Raw genomic sequence first — 24994 nt, 5'->3', positions numbered from 1 at the left:
CCCCTCCCTCCCTACCTCCCTCCCCAAGACAGCATGCAATCTGATATAGCCTCTACAGATACATTCCTATTAAACATATTTTCACATTAGTCATGTTGTAAGGAAGAATTAGAACTAATGGGAGAACCACCAGAAAGAGGAAACAAAACACAGCAGAAGAAAAAAAATAGCAAATAGCATGCTTCGATCTGCATTTAAACTCCATAGTTCTTTCTTTGGATGTGGATAGCATTTTCCATCATTTTCCATCTCCTTTGGAGATGTCTTAGATCCTTGTATTGCTGAGAAGGGTTAAGTCTATCAATGTTACAATAAATTTTATAATCTTGTTACTTCTTTGAATAGTTTCACCTTTGTCAGATCCACAAAAATTGGGAACAAACTGTGGGCACCCTTTTTTTAAACTCTTTTCATATGTGTTTCTATTACATCTTCCCATGCCCTAGCAATATTCCAGAATGCATGATAGATATTGTAGGACTTCCAGAAATCTCTCAATGTCAAGTCCATATTTGGGCAGGTAGGTGTGCAGTGATTAGGATGCTGGCCCTGGAGTTAGGAGGACCCAATGTGACCTTAGACATTAGCAGGGTGACCTTGGGCAAGTCACTTAACCCTATTTGCCTCAGTTTCCTCATCTATAAAATGAGATGGAGAAGGAAATGTCAAACCACTCCAGTATCTTTGCCAAGAAAACGCCAAAATGGGGTCACAGAGAGATGGACATGACTGAACAAGAATGAGTCCTTGTCTGTAATTGCCTGGGGAAAAGTAATTCTCAGTCACTCCTTGAGCCATAAGTTGTAATAATGAAGTAGTGTTAGAGAGAAGGTAGACCACTTTTACATTTTCATTAAAGTCATCTAGATGGGGAGGATGACCTGGGACATGATCCAAAATAAGTAGAATCTTGAAAGGAATGCCAGTATTATTACAAAACCTTTGGATTTCAGGAATAAAGCAGTGTATAACCATTGTTCAGAGATGCTAAGAATGTGTAACCTATATATTGCTTGCCTCCTCAATGAGGACGGGTGGTGAGGGAGGAAGGGAGGGAATTTGAAACTCAAGTTTTAAAAACAAATGTTATAAATTGTGTTTACATGTAACTGGGGGAAAATAAAATACTAAACAAATTTTTTTAAAAAACAAAACAAACAACCCCGCCCCCCAAAGATGATAAAGGTTATCCATGCCTTACGGTTAGCAAAACAACACACAAGTAGTGTTGCCTTGCTGATTCCTTTCAATGCTCTGGGATTTTCTGAGTGCTGTACAAGGACACATTTTGAGTTCCAATTCCCAGATTCATTCCCTCCCAGCAGTAGAGTAACTATTTTTTTCTTTTGGTGAGGCAATCAGGATTAAATGACTTGCCTAGGGTCAGTGTCTGAGGCTGGATTTGAACTTAAGTCCTCCTGACTCCAAGGCTGAAACTCTATCCACTGCGCCACCTAGCTGCCCCCCAGAAGAGTAACAATTTTTAAAAACATTATGTATACCCCAGCATAGTTTTTCCCTTGATCAAGATGTAAGGTGGAGATGGCATTCTTTGATAAAATAGGCAGGTTTCATCTGCATTAAAAAATTTGCTCTGGCAAATAGGAACCTTCGTCCATTACTTTGCAGGAGCTCTGGGAGCTCCTTTGCTACTTCCGTATCAGTGCTAGTAGCCTCTCCTGACACTTGTACATTATGAAATCTTGCATGATTTTTAAACCATGAAAACCAACCACTGCCTGTTGTAAATACCTGTGTTCCTTCAGAATACTTTACTTTTGAGTCTTTAAAGGCTCTTTAAGCTTTGGCTTGAATTGTCATCAAGGCTAAAGGAATGTTCTTCTGAGTCTGGTCTTCTATTCCCGTACTTCATAGTTATCTCCATCTCTAGACTAGCACCTTTTTGTTTTGACAGATAAATCAACTACATGCAATTACCTTTTGAATGTTTCTTTGTTGTTTGGACAGATAAGCCACCTTAAGGCAGGCACTTCCTTTTGTATGCTCCTTTATCCAGGCAGCATCCTTCAATATGGTGTTCACAGTCTACACCACAAGACCAAGTTCACATGTCATCAATGACAATTTTTGTCCTCCATATTTTCTAATTATTTCATTTTCATTTCCAAGTCTATCGGCTTACACTTATGAGATGGTTCATTTTTTCAAAATCCTCAAGGGCACGTTTTGTGCCAGCCATCGTGAAAATACAAGAATCACTGTTGAACAAGGATACACACTCATTGTCCTCAGACAGGTGGAAACTGAGCAGTGGATGCTTCTCAGCTTCCTGTCACCATTTATGCTGCCTTCAGAGTACAGCATTTACATAAGGAATTTTCATAAATTTTTTTGATGAGGATTTCTTTCAGAGTTCTTTACATAAAGTTAAATTTGCATAATGCAAATTTATGTAAAGTGAGAACTGTTTGTATTTGGAAACTGGGAAGGCTGTCTCTAGTTCAAGCAACCATCTTGGCCAGAAGTTAAGCACCATCTTCTACATGAAGCCTTAGCTGCTAGTGTCCTCCCTACCCAAATACCCTTGAATTTACTTTGCATGTATTCTAGATATATTTATTTATGCACATGATGCTGCTTCTTGAGTTCAGGAATTATTTCATTTTTGTCATTGTATCCCCAGAAATTGACACAGTGCCTGACATGTAGTAGGTATTAAATATATCCTTTTCAATTGACTAACTGCCTAAGATCACACAGATAAGTAAATGGCATCAAAGGCAGAACCTGAAACCCAGGTTTTGCTGACTTCAAGGACCACTCTGTATCCACAATTTCTGTATTGTTTCTCACCGAGTAGATGCCATGAAATTTTATTGCTGGACTCAGCTTTATTTGATCTTCAAGCAATTGCTGAGGTCCCACATTTTGTCACTGAATGGTGGCAAGAGACTGGTAAAGATTCATAAAACCAGAATCATAGAATTTAGAGCAGGAAGAAACCAGTCTATTCTGTATACCAGAAACAAGACTCTGACTTGCCCAGGGGCAGAAATCTGATTAGAAGCAGAGCCAGTATTAGAATCCCAGATTTCTAAAACCCAGTCCAGTGGGCTTTTACCCTGTATCACATTGCCTTGCCTCTATAACTCACTGCCCTCTCAGTTTGACTAGATGCCCATTTTTTTCATTCTCATAATTTTGGAAAGATTGATATGTATTGGGAGTAAGGTTGAGGGAACAGATATGTATTATCTCACAGGTTTCTGGCAGATGTCTGATTACCCTCCAGGGTAATTCTTTTTAACGTGTCAGGCAAAGAAAAATTAGTCAAAATCTTATAGTATGTTAAAAGGATACCTGGTTGAGGACCCGCTTCTCATACCATAACCAAGATAAGGTCAAAGCAGGTACGTGATTTAGACATAAATCATACCATAATCAAATTAGGGGAGCATGGATTACATGTCAGATGTATGGATAAAGGAGGAATATATGACCAAGTAAGAGATAGAAAGAATCACAGGAAATAAAATGGAGAATTTTAATTACATTAAATTAAAAAAGTTCTTGGCACAAACAAAACCAATGCAGCCAATATTAGATGGAAAGCAGGAAACTGGGGGAAATATTTTTTACAGCAAGTTTCTCTGATAAAAGCCTCATTTCTCACTTATATAGAAAATTGGATCAAATTTATCAGGATATGAGTCATTCCTCATTTGACAAATGGTCAAAGGATATGAACAGGCAGTTTTCAGAAGAAGAAATCAAAGCTACCTTTTAGTCATATGAAAAAATGCTCTAAATTGCTAGTGATTAAAAAAATGCAGATTAAAATAACTCCAGGGTGCCATCTCACCTATCAGATTGACTAATATGACGGAAAAAGAAAATGACAAATGTTGGAGGATGTGGAAAAATGCATTGTTGATGGAGATGTGAACTGATCCAACCATTCTGGAGAGCAGTTTGGAACTATGCCCAAAGAGCTATAAAACTGTGCATACCCTTTGACCTAACAATACCACTACTAGGTTTATATCCCAAAGAGATTGAAGAAAAAGAAAAAGGACCTATATGTACAAAAATATTTATAGCAGCTCTTTTTGTGGTGGCAAAGAATTGGAAATTGAGGGGAAACCTATCAATTGGGGAATGGCTGAACAAGTTGTGGTATATAATTGTGATGGAATACTATTATGCTATAAGAAATGGTGAACAGGCTGATTTCAGAAAAACCTGGAAGGACTTATTTGGACTGATGCTGAGTGAAATGAGCAGAACCAGGAGATCATTGTACACAGTAACAGCAATATTGTAATGGTGATCAATTGTGAATGACGTATGTATTCTGAAGAAGACAGTGACCCAAGACAGTTCCAAAGAATCCATGATGAAAAATGCTGTCCACCTTCAGAGAAAGAATTCATGGAGTCTGGATGCAGATTAAAGCATAATTTTTTCATTTTTTTATTTTTCTTGCTTTTTTTTTTTGCAACATGGCTAATAAGGAAATGTTTTGCATGATTTCATATGTATAATTGGTATCACATTTCTTACCTTCTCTGTGGGTGGGGGGAAGGGTGATAGAGAGGGAGAGAATTTGGAACTCAAAATTTTTAGAAAATGAATCTTAAAAATAAGTAAATGATGAAGATTTTTTAAAATAAAATAAAAGGGTACCTGGGGAGAGAAGATTTCTGGAAGTTTCAGTTATAATATGGCCTCTTTGGATTATTCTACTGATGACCCAAAAAGCAATTCACTAGGAAACTCAAGCATGTGAATGTGGGTTAAAGTTTACCTTGGTTCCACAAGCCTGTTGTGAATGCCTCTGTCTATTGTGTAAAGTAGGAAATGTAAGTAGGGAACAGATCTTCATTCACTGCTCATGAGTTTTCTCATTCAGAACGTGTTGGGGAAATGATGTCCCAACTCTCACACAGTCTGAGGTCACTGCCAGCACTGCAGAGTATTGATGTAAGTTCTCTGGGGTTTTAGTGCATTCACTATTTGGAGCAGCTTCTTCTTGGGGATACAATGTGGCCTTTGTCACGGCAAGTGAGGTGTGTTTTAACGAATATGTAATATGTAATATCCATTTTGAAAGTCAAGATGGAGTACAATAATCCATTTGTTAAATGAGTAGCCTTTTGTTTTCCAGTGTGGGTGGTTTGTATTTTTTCAGCAGTAGTAAAGCATAGATAAATGTAGTCAGAGACTAGTTTTTCTTTTCAAAATGAACTTGAGAATATAAGATTTTAAAGGGCCAGGTACCGACTCCAAAGGGAGTTGCGAATAGTGCTTAGGGCTTTGTGCATTTTTGATATTTTTTGTTAACCCGCCGGAGGAAATGAGAGCATACCTTTGGCCAGCCAATGCCTTTGCCAGACGTTTGCTTAGCATAAAACATCTGGAGGTGTTTGTCCCTGTGACGTGTTTGCTTAGTTTCAAGGTAGAATATTAGAAATGAGTATTTTTCATGTTGTAAAAGATAGATGTGAGAATTGGTTTAGCTTACATTTTCCCTAGGTTTTGGTCCTTTGTAAAAAAATATATAGATATAGTGTGTGTGTCTCTATGTGTATATATATACATATGTGTTTATATGTATATATATATCTATGAGATATCCAAAGTGATCGTTTTGAATGTTGTAAGACAGTGTTAGAACTGATTTTACTTACTTTTCTTAGTGGTCCTTTTGACATGCACAAGGTACCCTTTGGAGGGGAGCATGATTGCAGAAGATATAAAATGCAAAATTGTAGTTTAATGACCATAAATAATACTTTGTTCTAGGAAAAGATGAAAAGCATTTAGTAACTTCTTTAAGTCACAGAAGCGTCATTTCTTTTGAAAGGGTTGTTTTGGGATCCTGACGTCAGTACTTAAAAGAATTTCTTCTAAGGCTGCATGACCCTTTTACTTCTGGAAAAGAAAAAGACTCCTCTCCTGTGGAGACACCAACTGTACCCCCAGTCCCCACCTGTCCTGACCCCCAGGTACTGTTATTGTAGCAGTGATGGGTCAGATAATGCAGAAGCTAATATAAGGGGGATCATGGGAGAAACAGGAATGAAAAGCTAATTTTAAAATAGTTTCTAAATTTAAAATTCGAAAGCTTATGGAAGTGATGGTTGATAAATCAAAATAAATTAATTTTAAAAATTAAAAAAATTAGTTTTCTAATGATCAGTTAGGGGATTAATCAGCTCCTGAGGGAGCATCTTAAAAACTGCTAAGTGAACAGTAGCTGGAGATAAGGTGAATTGTCGAGAGGAAAGCTAAAATATGAAGTTGAATTTTCTGAATAACTTTTGATAAGACAATAAATATTTCTGAGGACCTCATGGTTTCTTGATCTCAATTTTGCAGAAGTCTAACATGCAGTTCAAGTTAGCTCTTTGTGAACGCATTTATTGTGAGACACACTGACTTTATCACATAGACGTGTGGTTTTCCTGTGTACTGTTCTTTGTTTCTTTAGTACTGTGGGCCATGAAGCATTATGTGGGCAGAAGCTCATGGAGTCACATTTCAATAGCATTTAGCTGGACAGATAAGATTGGAAGTGGTAGTACTTTCGTGCATTATTGCTGAAATTCTTGGAAGTAGTTCTTGTTGGTTTTTTTTTCCATTTTATTACAGCAGAAAACCAGGTTTTTCTTTTCGTTTTGTTTTGTTTTGGCTGGAAAACAAGATATATTTTGGACAAGCGAAACTTTTAAAAGATTTTTATTTTAAGCATTTTATTTTCATTGACAGCCTTTCTAAAAAGCCCACTTTGCTACTTTAACAAACAAAATAGAGTCAACAGAATTTGACCTTTTCTTTATAATTCAGTCATCATTCATTTTGATAGCAAACTAGTGTACTGGGCTGTAAAATGCCAGGCCTTTAAGAGTTTCAAGAGGTATCTTACTCTGCCATTTTGCTTAATTTCTCCTAAACTGTTAATTATTCTAGTTTGTACCAATCTTGTCTCCTCTTTGGTTGCTTTCACTTTTCACTATTTTGCATTCCTCCTATAGTAGCTTCCATGTTTTCTGACCTCTGGAGTAAATGGAGTCACAATTTAATTCAATAACCAGTTCTAACCAATGAGAGCATTACTTTCCTCTGGCCATTGGATTAGCTGATCTGATAATTTTGTATCTTCTGTGGTCCATGATTGGCATTTCTTGGATTTTCATTGTTGGCTTGAGCTTGGGGGCATTCATAGAATCATCTGAAAAGAAACTAATTTTTTAATTGGATCCAAGCTGTTTGGGGAGTTACTTTTAGGTGTGAAGTTATTCCAGTAGTATGAGGGTGTTAAATAGCTGAATCCTAGATGGGAGAAGGAGTTAAATGAGGCTGAGGAAGAGGAGAAGGATGATGATGATGATGGAAAAAAATATAATGCCAGAGTTTGACTTCCACGAGGAGATAGAAGACAAATTCATCCTATTCCTTTGTAGAAGCGAGGGTCCATATGATATGTCAGACTTTTTAAAGTCTTGATTGGTTTTGTCTGAACCTGTGATTTCTGCAGTTTGGGGGCAGAAGGGGGGGGCCGGCGCACCCGAGGGGTGCCTCCCAATGTAGATACTCTACCTACTAACAGATCTAAGTTCTTCTGTCTTGTACTCCTAGAGAGTTACATGGTGCCCTTGAGAGGTTAAATGATCCCATAATAGTATATTTTAGCATCAAGACTTGAACCAGCTTTTGACAATAATAGGGAAGTTTGGCAGGGGAAAGGGTTTGGGGGATAAGATATTGAGTTCTACTTTAGACATATTGAGTTTAAAATATTTAGAGAAGATACAGTTTGAGATGTTCAAAATATTCCTATCCATGTTGACTCACAGATTAGGACTACTGCTGTTAATTGTCTGGCTTATTTTGTGAAAAAAAAATTTTGTTTGTTCAGTCCTTCATTTTATTTATTTCTGCTCTTCTTTTACAGCTTTCTTTTGTATCAGTTCTACATGCTTCTACATGAAATGTTAGGCTTCTTTAGTTCCAGCTTTATCTTTGACTGAATTTGGGACCTCAGTTAAATCATTTTACCTCTTGTCCTCAGTTTTCTCATCTGTAAAATGAAGGAATTGGACTAAATGATTTCCAAAGTCTCTTCTATTTTAGATTTTGCTTTTTTGGTTATTTTTCCCCTTAGTATTATCTTTTTTTCCCCTTTGTATGTACTCACTGTACCTTTATATCTCTGGATACAAGAAATTTTTGTGAATTACTTGTACTTCCTCCATTCAAGTTGCCTACGTCCCAAATAGGGGCTGCCAGGTGGGAATAGCAAGTCATACCACTTGGATGATTTGGGAATCACCAACTAAAGTCCTGTTACTATGTCCCAAAGTCTCCGGGCCTTACCGTTTGTTCTGCCACTGGGCTCTCTGGGACCGTTAGGCCCTGTGGTCTGGCTTAGTGATGAGCCTTAAGGACCCATGAGCATCACCATCCACCTTGCTGCTGAGCTGTGTTGTCTCCCCCAATCAGAATGTGAGCTCCTTGCCAGCAGTAATTTTCTCTTACTTAGCCCAGTGCTTGGCGTATAGTAAGGACTTAATAAATGCTTTTCCCTTCATGCCTTTCTTCCTTCCTCCATTATAAATACATACTATTTTCAAAAAGGAGAATGATAATACCTAAGGGAATCAGCAAAACCCTCCTAACTGGTCTCCTTAACCCAAGAATCTCCCACTCCAATCCTTCTTCCATAGAGCTGCCAAAATGATTTTCCTAGTACTCAGTGAATTCCAAGAATAAACTATAAACTCCTCTGTTTGGGCTTTAAAGTCCTTTACAACCTGGCCCCAGCCTACATTTCTAAGCTTATTAACCATTACTCTCCATCACACACAGTATGGTTTAGCCAAAGCGGCCCTGTTTGGTGACCCTCAAACATTGCAATCTGTTTTTGCATGGCTGTTGTCCATGCCTGGAATGAACTCCCTTCTCACCTCTTAGAATCCCTAGTATTTCTTTTTTCAGTATTGAATTTAAACATTACCTTTTACGTGAAACCTTTCATGATCTCCAAAACTGCCCAGAAGAAAGGAAATAATCATTTATTAATTACTTGCTCTATGATAGACACTGTGATAAGCTTTTTACAAATATTATCTCATTTGATCCTCACAGAAACTCTGGAGCTAGGTTCTATTATTATCCCCATTTTACAGTTGAGGAAACTGAGTCCCACAGAAGTTTGTGTTTTTGTTATTATTTTAGGCAATTGGGGTTAAGTGACCTGCCCAGAGTCATACAGCTAGTAAGTATCAAGTGTTTGGTCTGAGGCCGGATTTGAACTCAGGTCCTCCTGACTTCAGGGCCGTTGCTCTATCCACTGCACCACCTAGCTGCCCCCCCCCACAGAAGTTTAGTGACTTTCTTATGGTCACACAGTTAGTTGCATGTCTGAGGCTGAATTTGAGTTCATGTCTTCCCAACTCTGTGTCCAGTGCTCTGTCCGCTACACCACCCAGCTGCCTCTACAGCTGCTTTCTCTCCCATAATTACATCATATTTATTTTGTATACGCTGTTATGTGTCCATGTCTTCCCTCATTAGATTGTAAGCTCTTTGAGGGTAGGGACTATTTTACTTTTGAATTTTTATTCCCAGCTCCTAGCGTCGTGCTTGGCATGTAGTAGGAATTTAATAAATCGATTATTTGAGGAGTCTTCTGTAATCAATCAGTAAACATTTTTAAAGTGTCCACTTTGTGTGAGGCATTGTGCTAAGCACTGGGGATACAAAAAGGAGCAAAGTTAGTCCCTGCCCTCAAGGAGCTTATGTGCTTACTCGGCACGATCTTGAGGATTCTCATCAGCTAGGTGGTTCTGTGGACAGAATGTTGGGTTTGGAGTCAGGAAGACCTGAGTTCAAATACTTCCCCCAGCACTTGACTCACTGTGTGGTGCTAGACAAGTCACTTAACCGCAAAAAGCCTCAGTTTCTACATCTGTAAAATGAGTGTGTTGGACTTGATAAGGGCTTTTTGAATTCTGAACCTGTGGTCCCTTGATCCAGATTGCCCATTTTTGGATGATCTCCAGTTTGTGGAACATAGACACTAGTAAAACATCCCCCACATTCCACAATGACAACACAAGGGAAGGAGTCCTGGGACCAATCGTCATTATCCACACTGATAGGACTTTTAGAGTTAGAAAGTAGTCCTCTTCTTTAAAGAAAGTGGTGTAATAGAGAAGTGGGTAATGTAAATATTATGTCCATGTACTCTTCTCTTTTTTTTTTACTTTTTAATTTTTTGATAGGCAGTGGGGTTAAGTGACTTGCCCAGGGTGACACAGCTAGTAAGTGTCAAGCATCTGAGGCTGAATTTGAACTCAGGTTCTCCTGACTCCAGGGCCAGTGCTCCATCCACTGCGCCACGTAGCTGCCCCACCATGTACTCTTCTCAGCCTGTAAACTTATCTTTGTTGTTACAGGTGTGTGTTAGGGGGTGGGGCCCGTGTATCTTTTCATATGTTTAATTTTATATGGAACATTTATTTAACGTAGCCATTTTCATTCTAGGTGAAGAATTATTTATTAAGAGAGATTATAATTGTACAAAAGGTTTATATAACATATGTCAGAAGCCTTTATATAAAATCTTCAACAAAATTTCATCTTTCTTTTCCCATTTACTAGTAGTATGTCAATGGGGCAGCCTTTTTCCACTTTTCGTTTTCATAGGACCATAGATTTATAGCTAGAAGGGGCCTTAGAAATTATTTAGTCCCGTGGTTCTCAAACTGTGGTCCAGGGATGCCTGGGGGTCCCCGAGACTCTTTCAGGGGATTGATGAGGTCAAAACCATTTTCATTTCTGATGTGGTATGTATATATATGTATGCTGTAGTAGATATGCACATGTATTTTAAACTCTTAAATAGTTTTCTTTAGACTTATTCTTGCAGACTTTCTGCAAAAATTACTTCCTTTGAAAAAAGAAAAAAGTGACATCTTCTGGTGTTTGTTCTAGGTTCTGTTTGTGTGTGTGTGTGTGTGTGTGTGTGTGTGTGTATGTATCCTACATAAATAAAAGTTCTTTGGGGGTTCCTCAGTAAATTTTAAGAGTGTAAAGGGATCACAGGAACAAAAAGTTTGAGAATCACTGATTCTAGTCTAACCTTTTCATTTTGCAGATTAGGAAACTGAAGCCCAGTGTGGTTAACTTATTTGCCCAAGGTCACACAGGAAGTAAATAATAGTAGTTTCTGTAATTATTTTATTTTCCTTTGGACTGGACCTGTGATTTTATTGGGGTAGGAAGCTCCCAGTGAAAAACTTCATCTACCAATATAGATCAGCATCTTTTCTGCCACTTGACCTTAGATCATGCCTCAGACACCAGGAAGAAAATTGACCTGCCCAGGGTCACCTGGTCAATAGGTGTCAGAGGGCCAAAATTGAATTCAGCCCTTTCTGACTCCCAGGTCTGTTTGCCTAGAGCCGATCGCCCCTAATGGATTTTATATCAGACCTTTATGAGAAGAAAATCTTAACCTATTCTATTTTCCTGACATTTTTAGCATCACAGGGCTGTAGATTTAGAGTTGGAAGGAACCTCAGATGTCATTTAATTCAACCCTTTCATCTTATAGCTGAGGAAAGTGAGACCCAGAGAGGTGAACGCTCCTTTTTTTTTTTTTGGCAATTGGGGTTAAGTGACTTGCTCAGGGTCACACAGCTAGTAAGTGTCAAGTGTTTGGTCTGAGGCCAGATTTGAACTCAGGTCCTCCTGACTTCAGGGCTGGTGCTCTATCCACTGCACTACCTACCTGTCCCAAGAGGTGAACATTCCTAAGTGTCACTCAGGTAACTGTAGCAGAGCCAAGATTCACACCCAAGTTCTCTGACTCCAAATTCAATGCTCTTTCCATTTTGTCAGTGATGTGTAATTAAGTGCAACTGTTTTCATTATTTTCTGTATGTCTTACTACTCATTAATCTCTCATTAATGGAATAAACTGATGAGTGATGTGGATTTTAGCTCTGGGGATTACTACTTACATCCACATTTGAGGTTATATTTTGTCAGTCAGAATTCCTTTATGTAATGGTGTGTTTACACCTTTCAGTTCTCATGTTATCCAGTTCTCTGATTATATCATTAGCTTTTTCTTTTGTTAAATGCATTTTTCCTTCATACCCTTCATTCCTCCTCAGTCTTGCTCCTAGGTCTCCATCATTTCTTGTAATATGTGTTGCAGTGTTACTTTGATGACATGGTTTATTTATTTTGAAAAAATAAAATTTTATTGATCTTTTGTTTTTACATTGCCTAAAATTCCCCTGTATCACACTCCCTCATCCTCCCAGAGAGTGATCTCATTTAACAAAGAATTAAAAAGAAAAGAAGAGGAAAAACAATCAGCAAAACCAGTAATAGATAGAAAAAAATTTAACAGTATATGCAATGTTCTAGACCCATGACACCCCTAAAGGGGTGGAAGGAGTTGTGTTCTTCTTTGTGGCCCTTCGTGTTAAAAAAAAAAATCTTGCCACATTTTTAAAAAATTGTTTTATGGTTCTTTCAGTTTACATTGTTGTCATGTATACAGTTTTTCTGGCTCAGATTCCTTCACTTTTCATTAATACATGTAATTTTTTCCAGTGTTCTATTTTATTATAATTGTCATTTTTCTTACAGCATCGTGATATTCCATTATATTCGTATGCCACAATTTGTTTAGCCATTCTCCAATCGATAGGCATATACTTTATTTACAGTTCTTTGCCACCACAAAAAGTACTGGCTATAAATATTTTGATGTATGTGGGGCCTTTTTATCAATGATACCCTTGGGATATATGCCCTAAGATCTAACATATCCATCCTCAGTCTCTCCTCCGAGCTTCAGTCTAACGCTTCTAATTGACTACTGGACGTTTTAGGCTGGAGAGACGCTCTGTCAGTATCTCAGACTCAACATTTATCTTCTTCTTCCCACCCCAAACTCATCTTTCTTCCAGTATTCCCTGTTTCTATCAAAGACACCACCATTGTTTCTGATCTCCCAATTTGTAACTTAGATGTTATCCTTGGTTCCTCCTTCTCACTCTTCCAGTCTGTAAACATCCAATAAATTGCCACCTCTGTTTCTACTTTCACAACATCTCTTTCATCCCACCCCTTAGTTCAGGTCATTATTACTTCTTGCCTAGAATCATTATTAGACAGGCTTCCCTGTTTCAGGACTCTCCTCACTTTAGTGGTTCCTAGTTGTCTCTAGAGTAGTATATACACTCTTTTGTTTAGCTTTTAAAGTCCTTCATGGCCTGACCATAAGCCCTGATTTCCAGCATGGTTGAAGCTGGCCAAACGGTTCCTCACATATGGCACTCCATCTCTCTTTATGACTTTGTACTGCCTTTCTCTCTGTTCTTCACAGTGATACTCCGCCTCTCATCTCCATACCTCTGTGTTGGCCTTCCCCCATGCCCAGAATGCATTCCCTCTTCACTTTTGCTACACAGAATCCCTAGATTTCCTCAAGGTGCTGCAGGAGCACCACCTTCTTCATGAAGCCTTGCCTTGTTCTTTTAACTGCTAGTATCCTTCCTCTGAAACTACGTTGTATTTATATCAAAAGAATATGTGATCATCTGTTGCTTAGAAGTATCACCACACTGTTTGCTCTGATTCTTCTTTCACAGTATGACTAGTATAGAAACATGTATCCCACATCAGATTTCATGCTGTCTTGAGGAAGGTGGAGGGTAGGGAGGGGGGAAAATTTAGAACTCAAAATCTTATAAAAGTGAATGTTTAAAACTAAAAATAAATTTAAAAAAGAAAAAAAAGAAGTATCACCACATATTCCTATTTTTGCAGTCATTATTCCTTATTTTGCTCTTGCAGTGGTCTTTTGTGCAGATACCCTTCTACCTTTCCATAACTTTTCCAACTTAGACTTGTTTTATTTTATAAAAATCTGTCAAGTTTAGGGTGATATTTTGTTCTGCAAAGTTATAGGGCAGATGAGTGGAATCATGGCATTAGTGATTGAATTGTCCTTTCCAGGAATGATGTTGTTAATTTGATTACCATTTCCTGAGATAGAAAGGAGAAAATGTGCATGGTGGCATGGCAGGAAGATGGTCAGAGTGCCTCATGGTGGTTGTAGGGGTTCCTAGATATGTGGTGTGCTTTCTTTTTTTTTTCCCCCCAAGTGATTTTTTTTTTTTGGTGAGGCAATTAGGGTTAAGTGACTTGCCCAGGGTCATACAGCTAAGTGTAAAGTATCTGAGGGTGGATTTGAACTCAGATACTCCTGACTCTAAAGCTGGAGCTCTATCCACTGAGCCACCTAGTTGCCCCCATGGTGCACTTTCACCAACAAGGAGTGCCAGGCAGGGAGGAGCTGGCCTGCCTACTTGAAGGCAGAGAATGGAGTGTATCAGAATGGTGGTAAGATTGGTGAGTAAAATGGTGGGCACTGGAGTGCTTCATCTATTAAACAGGGATAGCAACAATAACTCTCACTTTGTTCACACAACTACCCTATTAGGGAGTTCAGGTATCATTGTGGGGCTCAGAGAGGTAAAGTGACTTGCCCAAAGTCACACCCATAATAAGTCTGAATCTGGACTCAAATCCAAGACTTTCTGTCTCCAAGACCAGTAATATTCTTTACATTATACCAGGTACCTCTTACCTACCCCATAGATTTCTTGTGAAGATCAGATTAAATGTGGGAGATTCAGAAAATGCTGTACAAATGTTTATTTTTTATGAACTTCTCACCAGGATACTGCTTTATGTGAGGAGTGGAGTATTGAAATGTCAGCAAATGGAATGCCATGAGGGTAGTTTCCCTCCCACCCTCCACACCACCCTCTTAGGGAGACTAGAACACTTGAAGAAATCCTAAAATGAATTAGTTTATATTTATTTTAAATAGGAAACATTCCTTAATTTCTACAGTTGTTAGATTTTTATTGAAGGTGAATATCATCTTTTTTTTTTTTAGACAATTGGGGTTAAGTGACTTGCCCAGGATCACACAGCTAGTAAGTGTCAAGTGTTTGGTCTGAGGCCATATTTGAATTCAGGTCCTCCTGACTTCAGGGCTGGTGCTCTATCCACTGTGCCACCTTGCTGCCCCAAAGGTGAATATCATCTTAAAAAAAAATCATTGTTCCTCTTTTCCCCTCTTTATTCCATGGCATTTATTCATCTACTCTTTAGACTGGGAGACTGCAAATTGGGTTAATTGGGAACCATGTACTCTGGAAAGAGGCAATCAGTTCCTAGCAGTTCAAGCCTGAAGAAGATTAAACTCATTAGCAAGTCATTGGAATGTTGCTTTAACCCCCAGGTTAGGTAGGACAAGTTGGTTTGATATTACCTCTGTTATCCCGGATTGTGCTTTAGCCTTATTTGTCTGTTAATATCCCAGCCCAAAGTGGGCTATTAATTTATTCAAGAATACACCCCCCCCACACCCCCAAAAAAGACATAAGGCCTAACTAGGTGTCTGGACTAGTTAGCTACCTGACCAGTTGGTTAACAACCTGTATCTCCAATCTAAAATGAGGCTGTGATGAAAGTCATTGTGCTTCATGAAGACCAGGTTACTTGCAGCTTAGGGAAAGCCAAAGCTAAGTTACTTAGAGAGAGGGATAAATTTCAGGTGTTCTGATTTGGCAGAAGAAAAAATTAACTGAAAAGAGGCCCCTTCCTTCTTTTTGCCCTATCCTTTCACCTTTTCTTTCCCCTACTACTGGTAAGATTTTCACCCCCTGTCAAAATTTCTTTTGTCTACCTCTCTCTCTCTCTCTCTCTCTCTCTCTGTCTCTCCCCCCGCCTCAATTTTTTTGGACTCATCTTTCTTTACCTAGTCTACACCCACTGGTCCTAAGAAAGGGTATGATATTTGATAGTAATGCCTACATTTTTCAGAATTTGTCATTGTAACCTCTGTGTGTGTGTGGGGTATGTGTGACATATTTACTTTGAAAGCCTTATATCTTCTTTGAAAAGACTTCCCCTGCCCCCAACATACTAAGGATTATTACCTGCACTTTGGGATTCCTGATATGAATGTGGTTGGTTCACTTTTAGGCAGAAGGGCAAGCACTCTTCTTTGGCCTAGTACATGACCCTGCTTCCTCACCACCTTATTGGGACAACTGCAGTCTTTGAATATTGAGTTCCTTCTGAGAGGGATAAGTAAGAACTCAGTACTCATAGTACTCTTTTACTGCTAGATGAGTTTTCCTGATTCCTTTTTTCCTGGTGAGGCATTTGGGGTTAAGTGACTTGCCCAGAGTCACACAGCTAGGAAGTGTCAACTGTCTGAGACTGGATTTGAACTCAGGTCCTCCTGACTCCAAGGTCAGGTGCTCTATCCTTTGCGACATCTAGCTGCCCAGGTTTTCCTGATTCCTAACTCAACTACTCATTCCTTAGGTATGTGCCTGGGGAAGGCATTTAGATGTGATGGTACATAGTAGAGGACCGATAGATTCGGGTGCCTCCTCTCCTCAGCATACAGGGTGAGTCTGCTTTGAATTGATTCCAACCTAACATTTAAGTAAGTACAGGCCTGTCTCACCTAATCTATTGGCTCCATTAAAAAAAAAAACAACAAAAACTGAAAACTAAGTGAAACATTTTTGGGGGGAGGGTAACGTCAGACTCTTTTCTCCCCAGAGGAACAAATAAATGGAAAGTGCTGAGACCTAATGTGAAAGGAGGAGGGTAATGTATTGAAACTGATTGATTAGAGTGGTAGCTTAAAGGTTCAGAAGCCATGCACCACAGACTAGAGAAAGTGAACAGCTAATTTACCTTGAACTTCCAGAAATTCACCTATGGCAGAGGGAGGCAGCAGTAAGCAGCACTTGGGATTGAGAAGTGAAGGACCAACCCAAACTGGGCACCTGGGCTGGACTCCGGGCATTCCTGACGCAAGGTAGGAGTTGCTTATGATGTATCATCTCTGTTACTGTAAATCACTGTTGTTGGCTACTGTATTTTATAGGGTATGTGAGCAAAGAAAATTGTTCCAGCCTGTGTGTAATTTTGTTGTTCTTGTCAGGCCCCTTTCTTCTCCTTTAATGGCAATGGTCATTAAAGAATGAAATTTGCATTGTCTTCTAAGTTATGAGTGCTCCAGAGCTAATGTTTGAGGCTGCCTTGTTGGGGCGCAGTCCTTTGCCTGAAAACTTCACCAATTCATCAGCTGAACTAGGCTTGGCTAGTAGGTTCTCTTTTCTCTTTATATAAAGTGTTAGTTTCTTGAACTGTGGAATCATAGGTTCACACCTAGAAGGGAACTTAAAGATCATTTCCCTCCCCCATATTTTGCAAATGGGGAAACTGAGGTTCAGAGAGGGAGATGACACGGGGGTGGTAAGTAGCAGAGTTAGGATTTCAAACGAGGTCCCTCAACTCGTGTATTTTGCACTGATTCCCAGATGGCCATCACCTTTGCCCACACATCTCTAATACCTTGCTCAGAACACTGAAGGTAGGGGGTCTTTAGATGCTCATGCAGTCACTTTAAAGGATGAAGATTCAGGTATCAAGTTAATGTCATGGCCCCATTTTGTCCCTGTTCACCTTGCCAGAAGGGGCTTACAAACTGATTAACATAAGGTCCTAGAATACAGATATTACAGTCTTTTTACTGTGGGAAAGAAAACAGCAGCGAAGCAAAGGACAGAACTTTACTTTTATCGATGCAACACGTGAAAGGTTGTATCATCTTGTGGAAAGATCCCCTGGGCTCAAAGTGAGGAGATATGTGTTCAAATGCCACACTAACTAGTTACCCATCTGTGGGCTTTGCTCATCCGTAAAACAATCTAATTGACAGGGTTAGTATGAGGAAATAGCTTTGTAAACCTTAAAGTGCTATATATAAAGGTTAGTAGTTTCAGTAACAGTGTAGTACACATTTCCCCTTCTGTATCATCATTATGCATTACAGGCAAATTGCTATCTGTTTTCCTTTTCTCTGAAATGAAAAAATATACTCAGTTGCCATTCTCACTTGTCACTAGCATTGGACTGACTAGGTTTCAGAAGAACTGGTTTCTCATTCTTCCTTTGCACAGCTCTGTGACCATAGGCAAGTCATTGTCTAGCCTCCATAAAATGAAAGGGTTGGATGATGTGATCCTGGGCCTTTCTAGCTGCTAATATAATTTATCACAGACATAAGGATTAATGGATGAATCCAGAATTTTAACTACTTTGAGAAAGTTACTTCATAAGAACATAGTATTGTAGTTATCAGGAACATTGGTATTAACAGAAAGATTTTGAGTTGAGTGTAATGCTGACTGAACTGATATCCAGGATTCAGTTTGGGTTTCTCTATTTTGTTTATGAAAAATTGAGTTGAAGCATGCAGATATGGAGAAGAGGAAGTTTTTGCTTTATACTTTAAATCAGTTGTCTAAAAAGTTTATATCACAGTAATAACACAGTACAGTTTATATTTCGCCTAGTAAGTTTGGTTGACATACGGTATAATATTTAATTTTTGGATTGATAGGTTTAAATGTAATTATAGTAACAAATGCATTTATTTGATATATAACCCAGACCCTTGTTGTTTATTATTTTTGGCTACCTGGAAGAATGATGTGTAGCATAACATGGATTCCAAGAGAGTTTACAGAAAGGTTATATTTTCAGTGCAGTGTGGTAGGGTGAATTTAATTTTTGTGGTAACAAATAGTTTTTTAGTGTTTTGATTTTGTGATTGTTATCTTGAAAATTTTCTCCCCTTACCCTTCTTTTTAGGCTAAGTAATTTGTTGCATTTTGTACAGAAAGGCATCATTCTAGGTTCTTTTTCAACCTCCAAGCATATTGATAATCAAAGGTGACTTCTTACTGCCTGACTTTCATGAAAGATTGTTGGCTACAGCCAACATTTATTAAGCACCTACTATATACTAGATACAATTAAGAAAAAGTCCTTGCCCATTACAATCTAACAGAGGGAAAATAATACACAAAAGGAAGCTGAAAAGGAGGGGTGGGAGACTTGAGGGTAATCACCATGGGACCTGATGGAAAATGGAGAAGGACATCATCTTGTGGAAAGATCCCGGGGCTCAAAGTGAGGAGATATGTGTTCAAATGCCACATGACCTTCACTAACTAGTTACCCATCTGTGGGCTTTGTTCATCCGTAAAACAATCTAATTCACGTGGAAGGACAGTTTTTAGTTGGATCCATAATATAGAAGGGACTAGGGGCGGGGCAGCTAGGTGGTGCAGTGAATAGAACACTGGCCCTGAAGTCAGGAGGACCTGAGTTCAGATCTGGACTCAGACCAAACACTTGACACTTACTAGCTGTGTGACCCTGGGCAAATCACTTAACCTCAACTGCCTAAAAATAAATAAATGAACAAACAAATAAATAAAAAAAGAAAGGACCAATAGCATTGTGTTGTCACTTACACCTCCATCCAATGCTGATCTTCAACTAAACCCACAGAATCAGGGAAGAAGGGTGGGACCTATATTCTATCCCACTTCCTCTATCATGCCACTTAATCATATGAACCCAGATTCGATTACTATGAAGTCATGGGGATTTAATGAAGGAATACATATATTCCAAGAGAGAAAGGAGGTAACTTTAAATGAATCAAGGGACTCCATTGTTCTTGACTGGAAAGGAAAAGAGTTCACATAATAGAAAAAACCCTTGTAATAGGCACCATGCCCAGGAATGGTGCTTAGATTCCAAATGCAGTTTTCTGATATATTTTAGTTAGAATTTGCAGGCTTCTGATTGTCAGTGTACTTCGCAAGGGAATGTGGAATGCTGTGAGAGAGAGACAGAGGCTAACTGCCCTGCTATTTTCCTTGGTGACTCAGGTAAAGCAGAGACATTGATTTAATGCCTAGGTTGTGTGAGGACTTGACTAGCTTCTTACATAATGGTTTTGGGGCCTTTGATGCTGCTTACAGTGTTTTCGGTAATTTTAATCAGTCTGATGTGTTTTGGTGCCTTTGCTGTACAAAGTATTCTATTTTAAATTGACTGAAGTTAGAGAGGGCTCAGAACTTTGCAGTTTGCAGGTAAATCTCCATTTTCCATCAGTTCCCATGCTGATTACCCTCAAGTCTCCCACCCCTCCTTTTCAGCTTCCTTTTGTGTATTATTTTCCCTCACTAGATTGTAATGGGCAAGAACTGTCTTTTTCTTAATTGTATCTAGTATATAGTAGGTGCTTAATAAATGTTTATTGAGTTGAATGAATCCTCTAAAATTACCATCAGTCATATCAGAATTCCTTAGTCTTTTAAATTTTTTGTCTTTACAGTATTGATATTATATGAATTATTTCACAGTTCTACATCAACTTCTTCCTAGGATTCTCTGAAAGTCTCCGTCATTTCTTATCGAACAATAGTATTCAGTCATAATCATATGTTATAACTTATATAGCCATATTCCAGTTGATGAGTACTCCCTCAATTTTCAGTTCTTTGCTATCACAAAAAGAGCTGCTGTAAATATTTTTGTACATCTGAGTCTTTTTCTTCTAGTAGTTACTGTGTTGTTGTTCAGTCGTGTCAGTCACGTCTGACTCTTCATGACCCCATTTGGGATTTTCTTGGCAGAGATACTGGAGGGGTTTGCATTTTCTTCACCAACTCATGTTACAGATGAGGAAACTGAGGCAAAAAGAATTAAATGACTTGCCCAGGGTCACATAGCTAGAAAGTGTGTGAGGCCAGATTTGAACTTGGAAAGATGAGTCTTCCTGATTCTAGGCTCTGTACTCTATCCACTGAGCCACCTAGCTAACCCTAGTAGTTACCGTAACTGCTTACTAAAAGTGCTTACTCCTTTGACATGGCATCAGGGTTTTACAGTTTGCTAGTCTGAATCATCCATCTGTTTGCTATGCCAGAATACAAACTAATATCTTATAATTTCATGTAGAATAAGAAAAAGGAGATGCTAAGATTACTAACCTTGGTTCCCTCCAAGACTAACAAAAAATAAGCAGTCTGAGTTTTTCAGGGAGGCTCCTTCTGGAACAGTGGAGACTAGAAATCACCAAAGGCAGGGATTAGCTATCATAGGTAAACAAGAGAAGAGAATTAGTATGAGATAATTCTCACTATTATAGACATTACTTGCTCATCACTACTAGCCCTGCGAGGGCTAGTGCTCCCTTATTCTGCTGGGGTCTTGCCCTATTCCAAACCCTGACTCTGCTCATTGTTAAATAAATTCTCATAGGATGAGGAATTTTATTATTCTTTTCTTGTAGTTCAGTGTTCTTCTAAAGAGTGCTTTCTGTTTTTAGGCTCCATTTCTGCTTCATGGTTACTGACTAAAGTGAGTCACTATTGTTAACCTTTATATAAATGAAGGGAGAAAGTCGTTTGTGGCTTACAGTTGGCAAGATGAACCAGTGATCTCAGTAATAGAGGCTTTGTAGGGTTTACAAATCCAAATGAAAAGAAACATGGAAAATTCCTTTGAGCATCACAGAATTGTAAGAACTCTAGAGCCTGGAAGAGACCATAGCGATCGCCTCCATCCCCCTTATTAGACATAATGACTTCCATAATTTTCAGTGTGCTGAAATCGTCCTTCAGGAAGGACAATTCATTTTCATAGACTTCTTTTATCACAAACTGACGAGAACCAGGAAATTCCAGATTATCTCTGCACTGGTCACTTCCCACAGTGAGGACAATGCCCTTTCTACTTGGTCAGTAGTCTGTAACTCCCCTTCTCCCAAAAATTTTTGGCCAAAACTAGGCTAAAGTTAAAGAACTCGCCCAACCCAGCCCAGGGCTTTCTTGGAGAATCTGTTTCCTTAGAAGGTCTGTACCACTGGGGATCCCTCTGGCTCCATGTGCTCCTTCTGGCTCTGAGATCAGTTCTAAGCCAACTCCCTTTAGGGGTGAGATCACTTTTGGATCATCTGCAAGTGGGATTCAGTCTGCAGCCCTGGTTATTAGGGGTTGGTTAGTACCAGATAGTTGGTGCCAGTGATATATCGACACTGCAGTATCTAATGCTGTGATTTTTGTATCTAAGTATAAAGACTTTTAGCAGCTAGGTGGCACAGTGGATAGAGCTCTGGGTCTGGAATCAGGAAGACTCATCCTGAGTTCAAATTTGGCCTCAGAAACTTATTAGCTGTGTGACCCTGGGCAAGTTACTGAACCCTATTTGTCTCAGTTTCCTTATCTATAAAATGAGCTGGAAAGGAAATGCAAACCACTCCAGTATCTCTGCCAAGAAAACCCTAAATGGAGTCGTGAAGAGTCAAACCCAACTGAACAGCAACAAAATAATAGCTTTTATCTGGGCTAGGGGTTAAGGGGCCTCTAACTTTTGGATCAAAGCATTTTAACACTTTGTATCACTTGACCTTCACAAAAACTCTGAGGGGATTAGGAATTATCACATATTTACAGATAAGGAGACTGGGGAAGTGAGCAAATCCCTTAAGGTCAAATTCAATTAAATAATTATTCATTAAGCACCTATAACTTTCCAGGCATTGTACTAGGTGAAGGGGATACAAAAAAAAAAGTCCCTGCCCTCAAGGAGCTTACATTCAACTAGGAGCAAATCATATATGTACAAAGATTAGTATATATAACACATATTCCGAATACTTTCAGCAAGAAGAGGGGAGAGTGTTGGTAGCTGGGGGATCTGGAAGGTGTTTGTGTAGGAAGTTTTGCTTAAGTTGAGCCTTGAAAGGAGCTAGGGATTCAGAGAATTAAGGAGAGAGAACGTTCCAAGCGTGGTGCACAGCTTGTGCACAGGCATGGAGATGGAATGTTCCCACAAGTAATAGCAAGAAGGCCAATTGAACAGGAATGTAAAGTACTTAAGTGGAGATACTTTGAAGTCACTTTGGAAAGAGAAGTTGGAGCCAGTTTGTGAAAGTCTTTAAATGCCAAGGGAGTTTGAATTTTATCCTAGAGGCAGTAGGGAGCCATTGGCCCTTCTTGAGTGAGGAGAGTGACGTGGGCAGACCTTTGCTATAGGGTTATCACTTTGGCATCTGTGCCAAGAAAGGATTGGAGGTAAGTCCAGAGTGGCACACCAGAGCGGTACACAAAGTATACCAAATTGTTCTGAAACCAAGGAAAGTTCTGATTCATTTGTAACTCTATACTCTTCTATCTTTTGAGGAATTATATATATATAGAGTTACATTTTTTTGGGTCTTTTTTTTTTTGGTGGGGCAATTGGGGTTAAGTGACTTGCCCAGGGTCACACAGTTAGTGAGTGTTATATATCTGAGGCCAGATTTGAACTCAGGTCCTCCTGAATCCAGGGCTGGTGCTCTATCTACTGCATCACCTAACTGCCCCAGAATTATGTATAGAAGTGGTGCTGTGATAGAACCTTGTGATCAATCAACCAACATTTATTAAGTGCCTACTACATACCAGGTACTACGGAATTGTATATTACTGTCATAGATATGGCAGAAAATATCACAGACCTATTCACCCATTGTAGTTTATTTCATGCCATTTCACAGAAGCATTTGAAGGAACATTCTTTACTCACTTTATCTTTAAAGAAGGGTATTTCACATCCTCTTTATTGCAAGCCTGCACCTTCACTTGGGGACTTTGGGTAAGGTTGTTAGCACATTTTTCTGTTTCCCACTTAATCTTGTGCGGAGCACTGGCTAATTATTATGCCCAAGGAAACATTCTTGGAGGGAAAAAAAAGTCTCTTTTTTTCTTTAAGAGACAGAAACGATCCATTACTATCTATAGCCAGGGATGATAAAGTGCTAGCTGACTTTGTGCCATGACATAATGGCTTCCCATTAGGACTAGAGTACATTGGTTATTTATCAACATTGATTATTCCTCCCAAGTGTTTTGTCTATGGGACTTAGCTTCTGAATCTCTGTAAATAACAAGGACCACCTGGAGAGCATATTAACTCCATTTCTAGGGTGTTTACAGGTAGGAAGCTTATTCACATCTGAAGCACTCAAAGCCCTTTATGACCTAGCTCCCTCTTATCTTTCTAGTCTTCTTACATCTTACTCCCCAACTTTCTGTTCAACGTACAAGTTACTCCATCTCTTGCTTCTGGGCACTTTCTCTGACCACTTCCTATTGCTGGAATGTTTTCCCTCTTCCTCTCTGATACTGACCTGGCTTCCTTTAAGTCCCAACTAAAATCTCACCTTCTACAGGAAGCCTTTCCTCATTTACTGATTTTCTGTTTATCATGTATATAACTTGCTTTGCCTATATTTGTTTGCATGTTGTCTCCCCCATTAAATTGTAAGCTCTTTCATGGCTGGGACTATCTTTTGCCTCTTTTTGTATCCCCAGTGCCTAGAACAGTGCTTGGCACATAGTAGATGCTTAATAAATATTTATCAATTGATTGATTATCCCAGGTCAACAAAACATCAAGCAACTAATGTGTGATGGTAGGTGCATGGCCCAACCTAGGTGCCTTATTTAGCAGACTGCCAGCCGGGCAGATCTAATAGAAGTGTGTAATAGTGGAAAGAGCACTGAACTTGGGAGTGATAGGATCTGAGTTCAAATCCAGGGTTCATCACTTTATTACTTCTATGTTGTTAAGTCATCTCAGTTGTATTGACTTTTCATGACCCTGTTTGGGGTTTTCTTGGGATTCTTCTGGAGTGGTTTGCCATTTCCTTCTCCAGCTCATTTTACAGATGAGGAAACTGAGGCAAAGAGAGTTAAGGGTCTTGCCCAGGGTCACACAGCCAGTAAATGCCTGAGGCTAGATTTGAACTCAACTCTTTCTGACTCTAGGCCAGTGCTCTATCCACTGCCCCACCTAGCTGCCATTACTTCTATAAAAAGGAAGAAACTCACTGCCTTTCTATGCCTTAGTTTCCTGCTATGTGAAATGAAGGGGTTAGATCGGATGACCCCTAAAGTTCCCTTTATTTCTAGCTCTGTAGCCTTAAATAAGGGACTTAATATATACATAGGAGACATAGAGTGATGTGGGCTCTTGCATTCTTTTTCTTTTTTGAACA

The 24994-nt window shown here is 39.1% G+C and overlaps 1 protein-coding gene across 2 annotated transcripts in view; it reads left to right on the top strand.

The window, feature by feature from the left end:
• Positions 1-24994, top strand: part of LIMS1 (LIM zinc finger domain containing 1) — a 217674-nt gene that overhangs the window by 24589 nt on the left and 168091 nt on the right. The window contains exon 2 of one of the 2 annotated variants that reach the window (XM_078147356.1): positions 16793-16903. The exons of the other annotated variant lie outside the window; for it this stretch is intronic. Within the exon in view, the coding sequence (XP_078003482.1) occupies positions 16793-16903 (111 nt within the window). The remainder of the gene's footprint in view (positions 1-16792; positions 16904-24994) is intronic. 2 annotated transcript variants of the gene reach the window in all.

This window comes from Phascolarctos cinereus, unplaced genomic scaffold (assembly GCF_003287225.1).
Source record: "Phascolarctos cinereus isolate Bilbo 61053 unplaced genomic scaffold, phaCin_HiC Scaffold_7;HRSCAF=346, whole genome shotgun sequence".
NCBI lineage: Eukaryota > Metazoa > Chordata > Mammalia > Diprotodontia > Phascolarctidae > Phascolarctos > Phascolarctos cinereus.
This window is presented reverse-complemented; position numbering and strand designations above follow the sequence as displayed.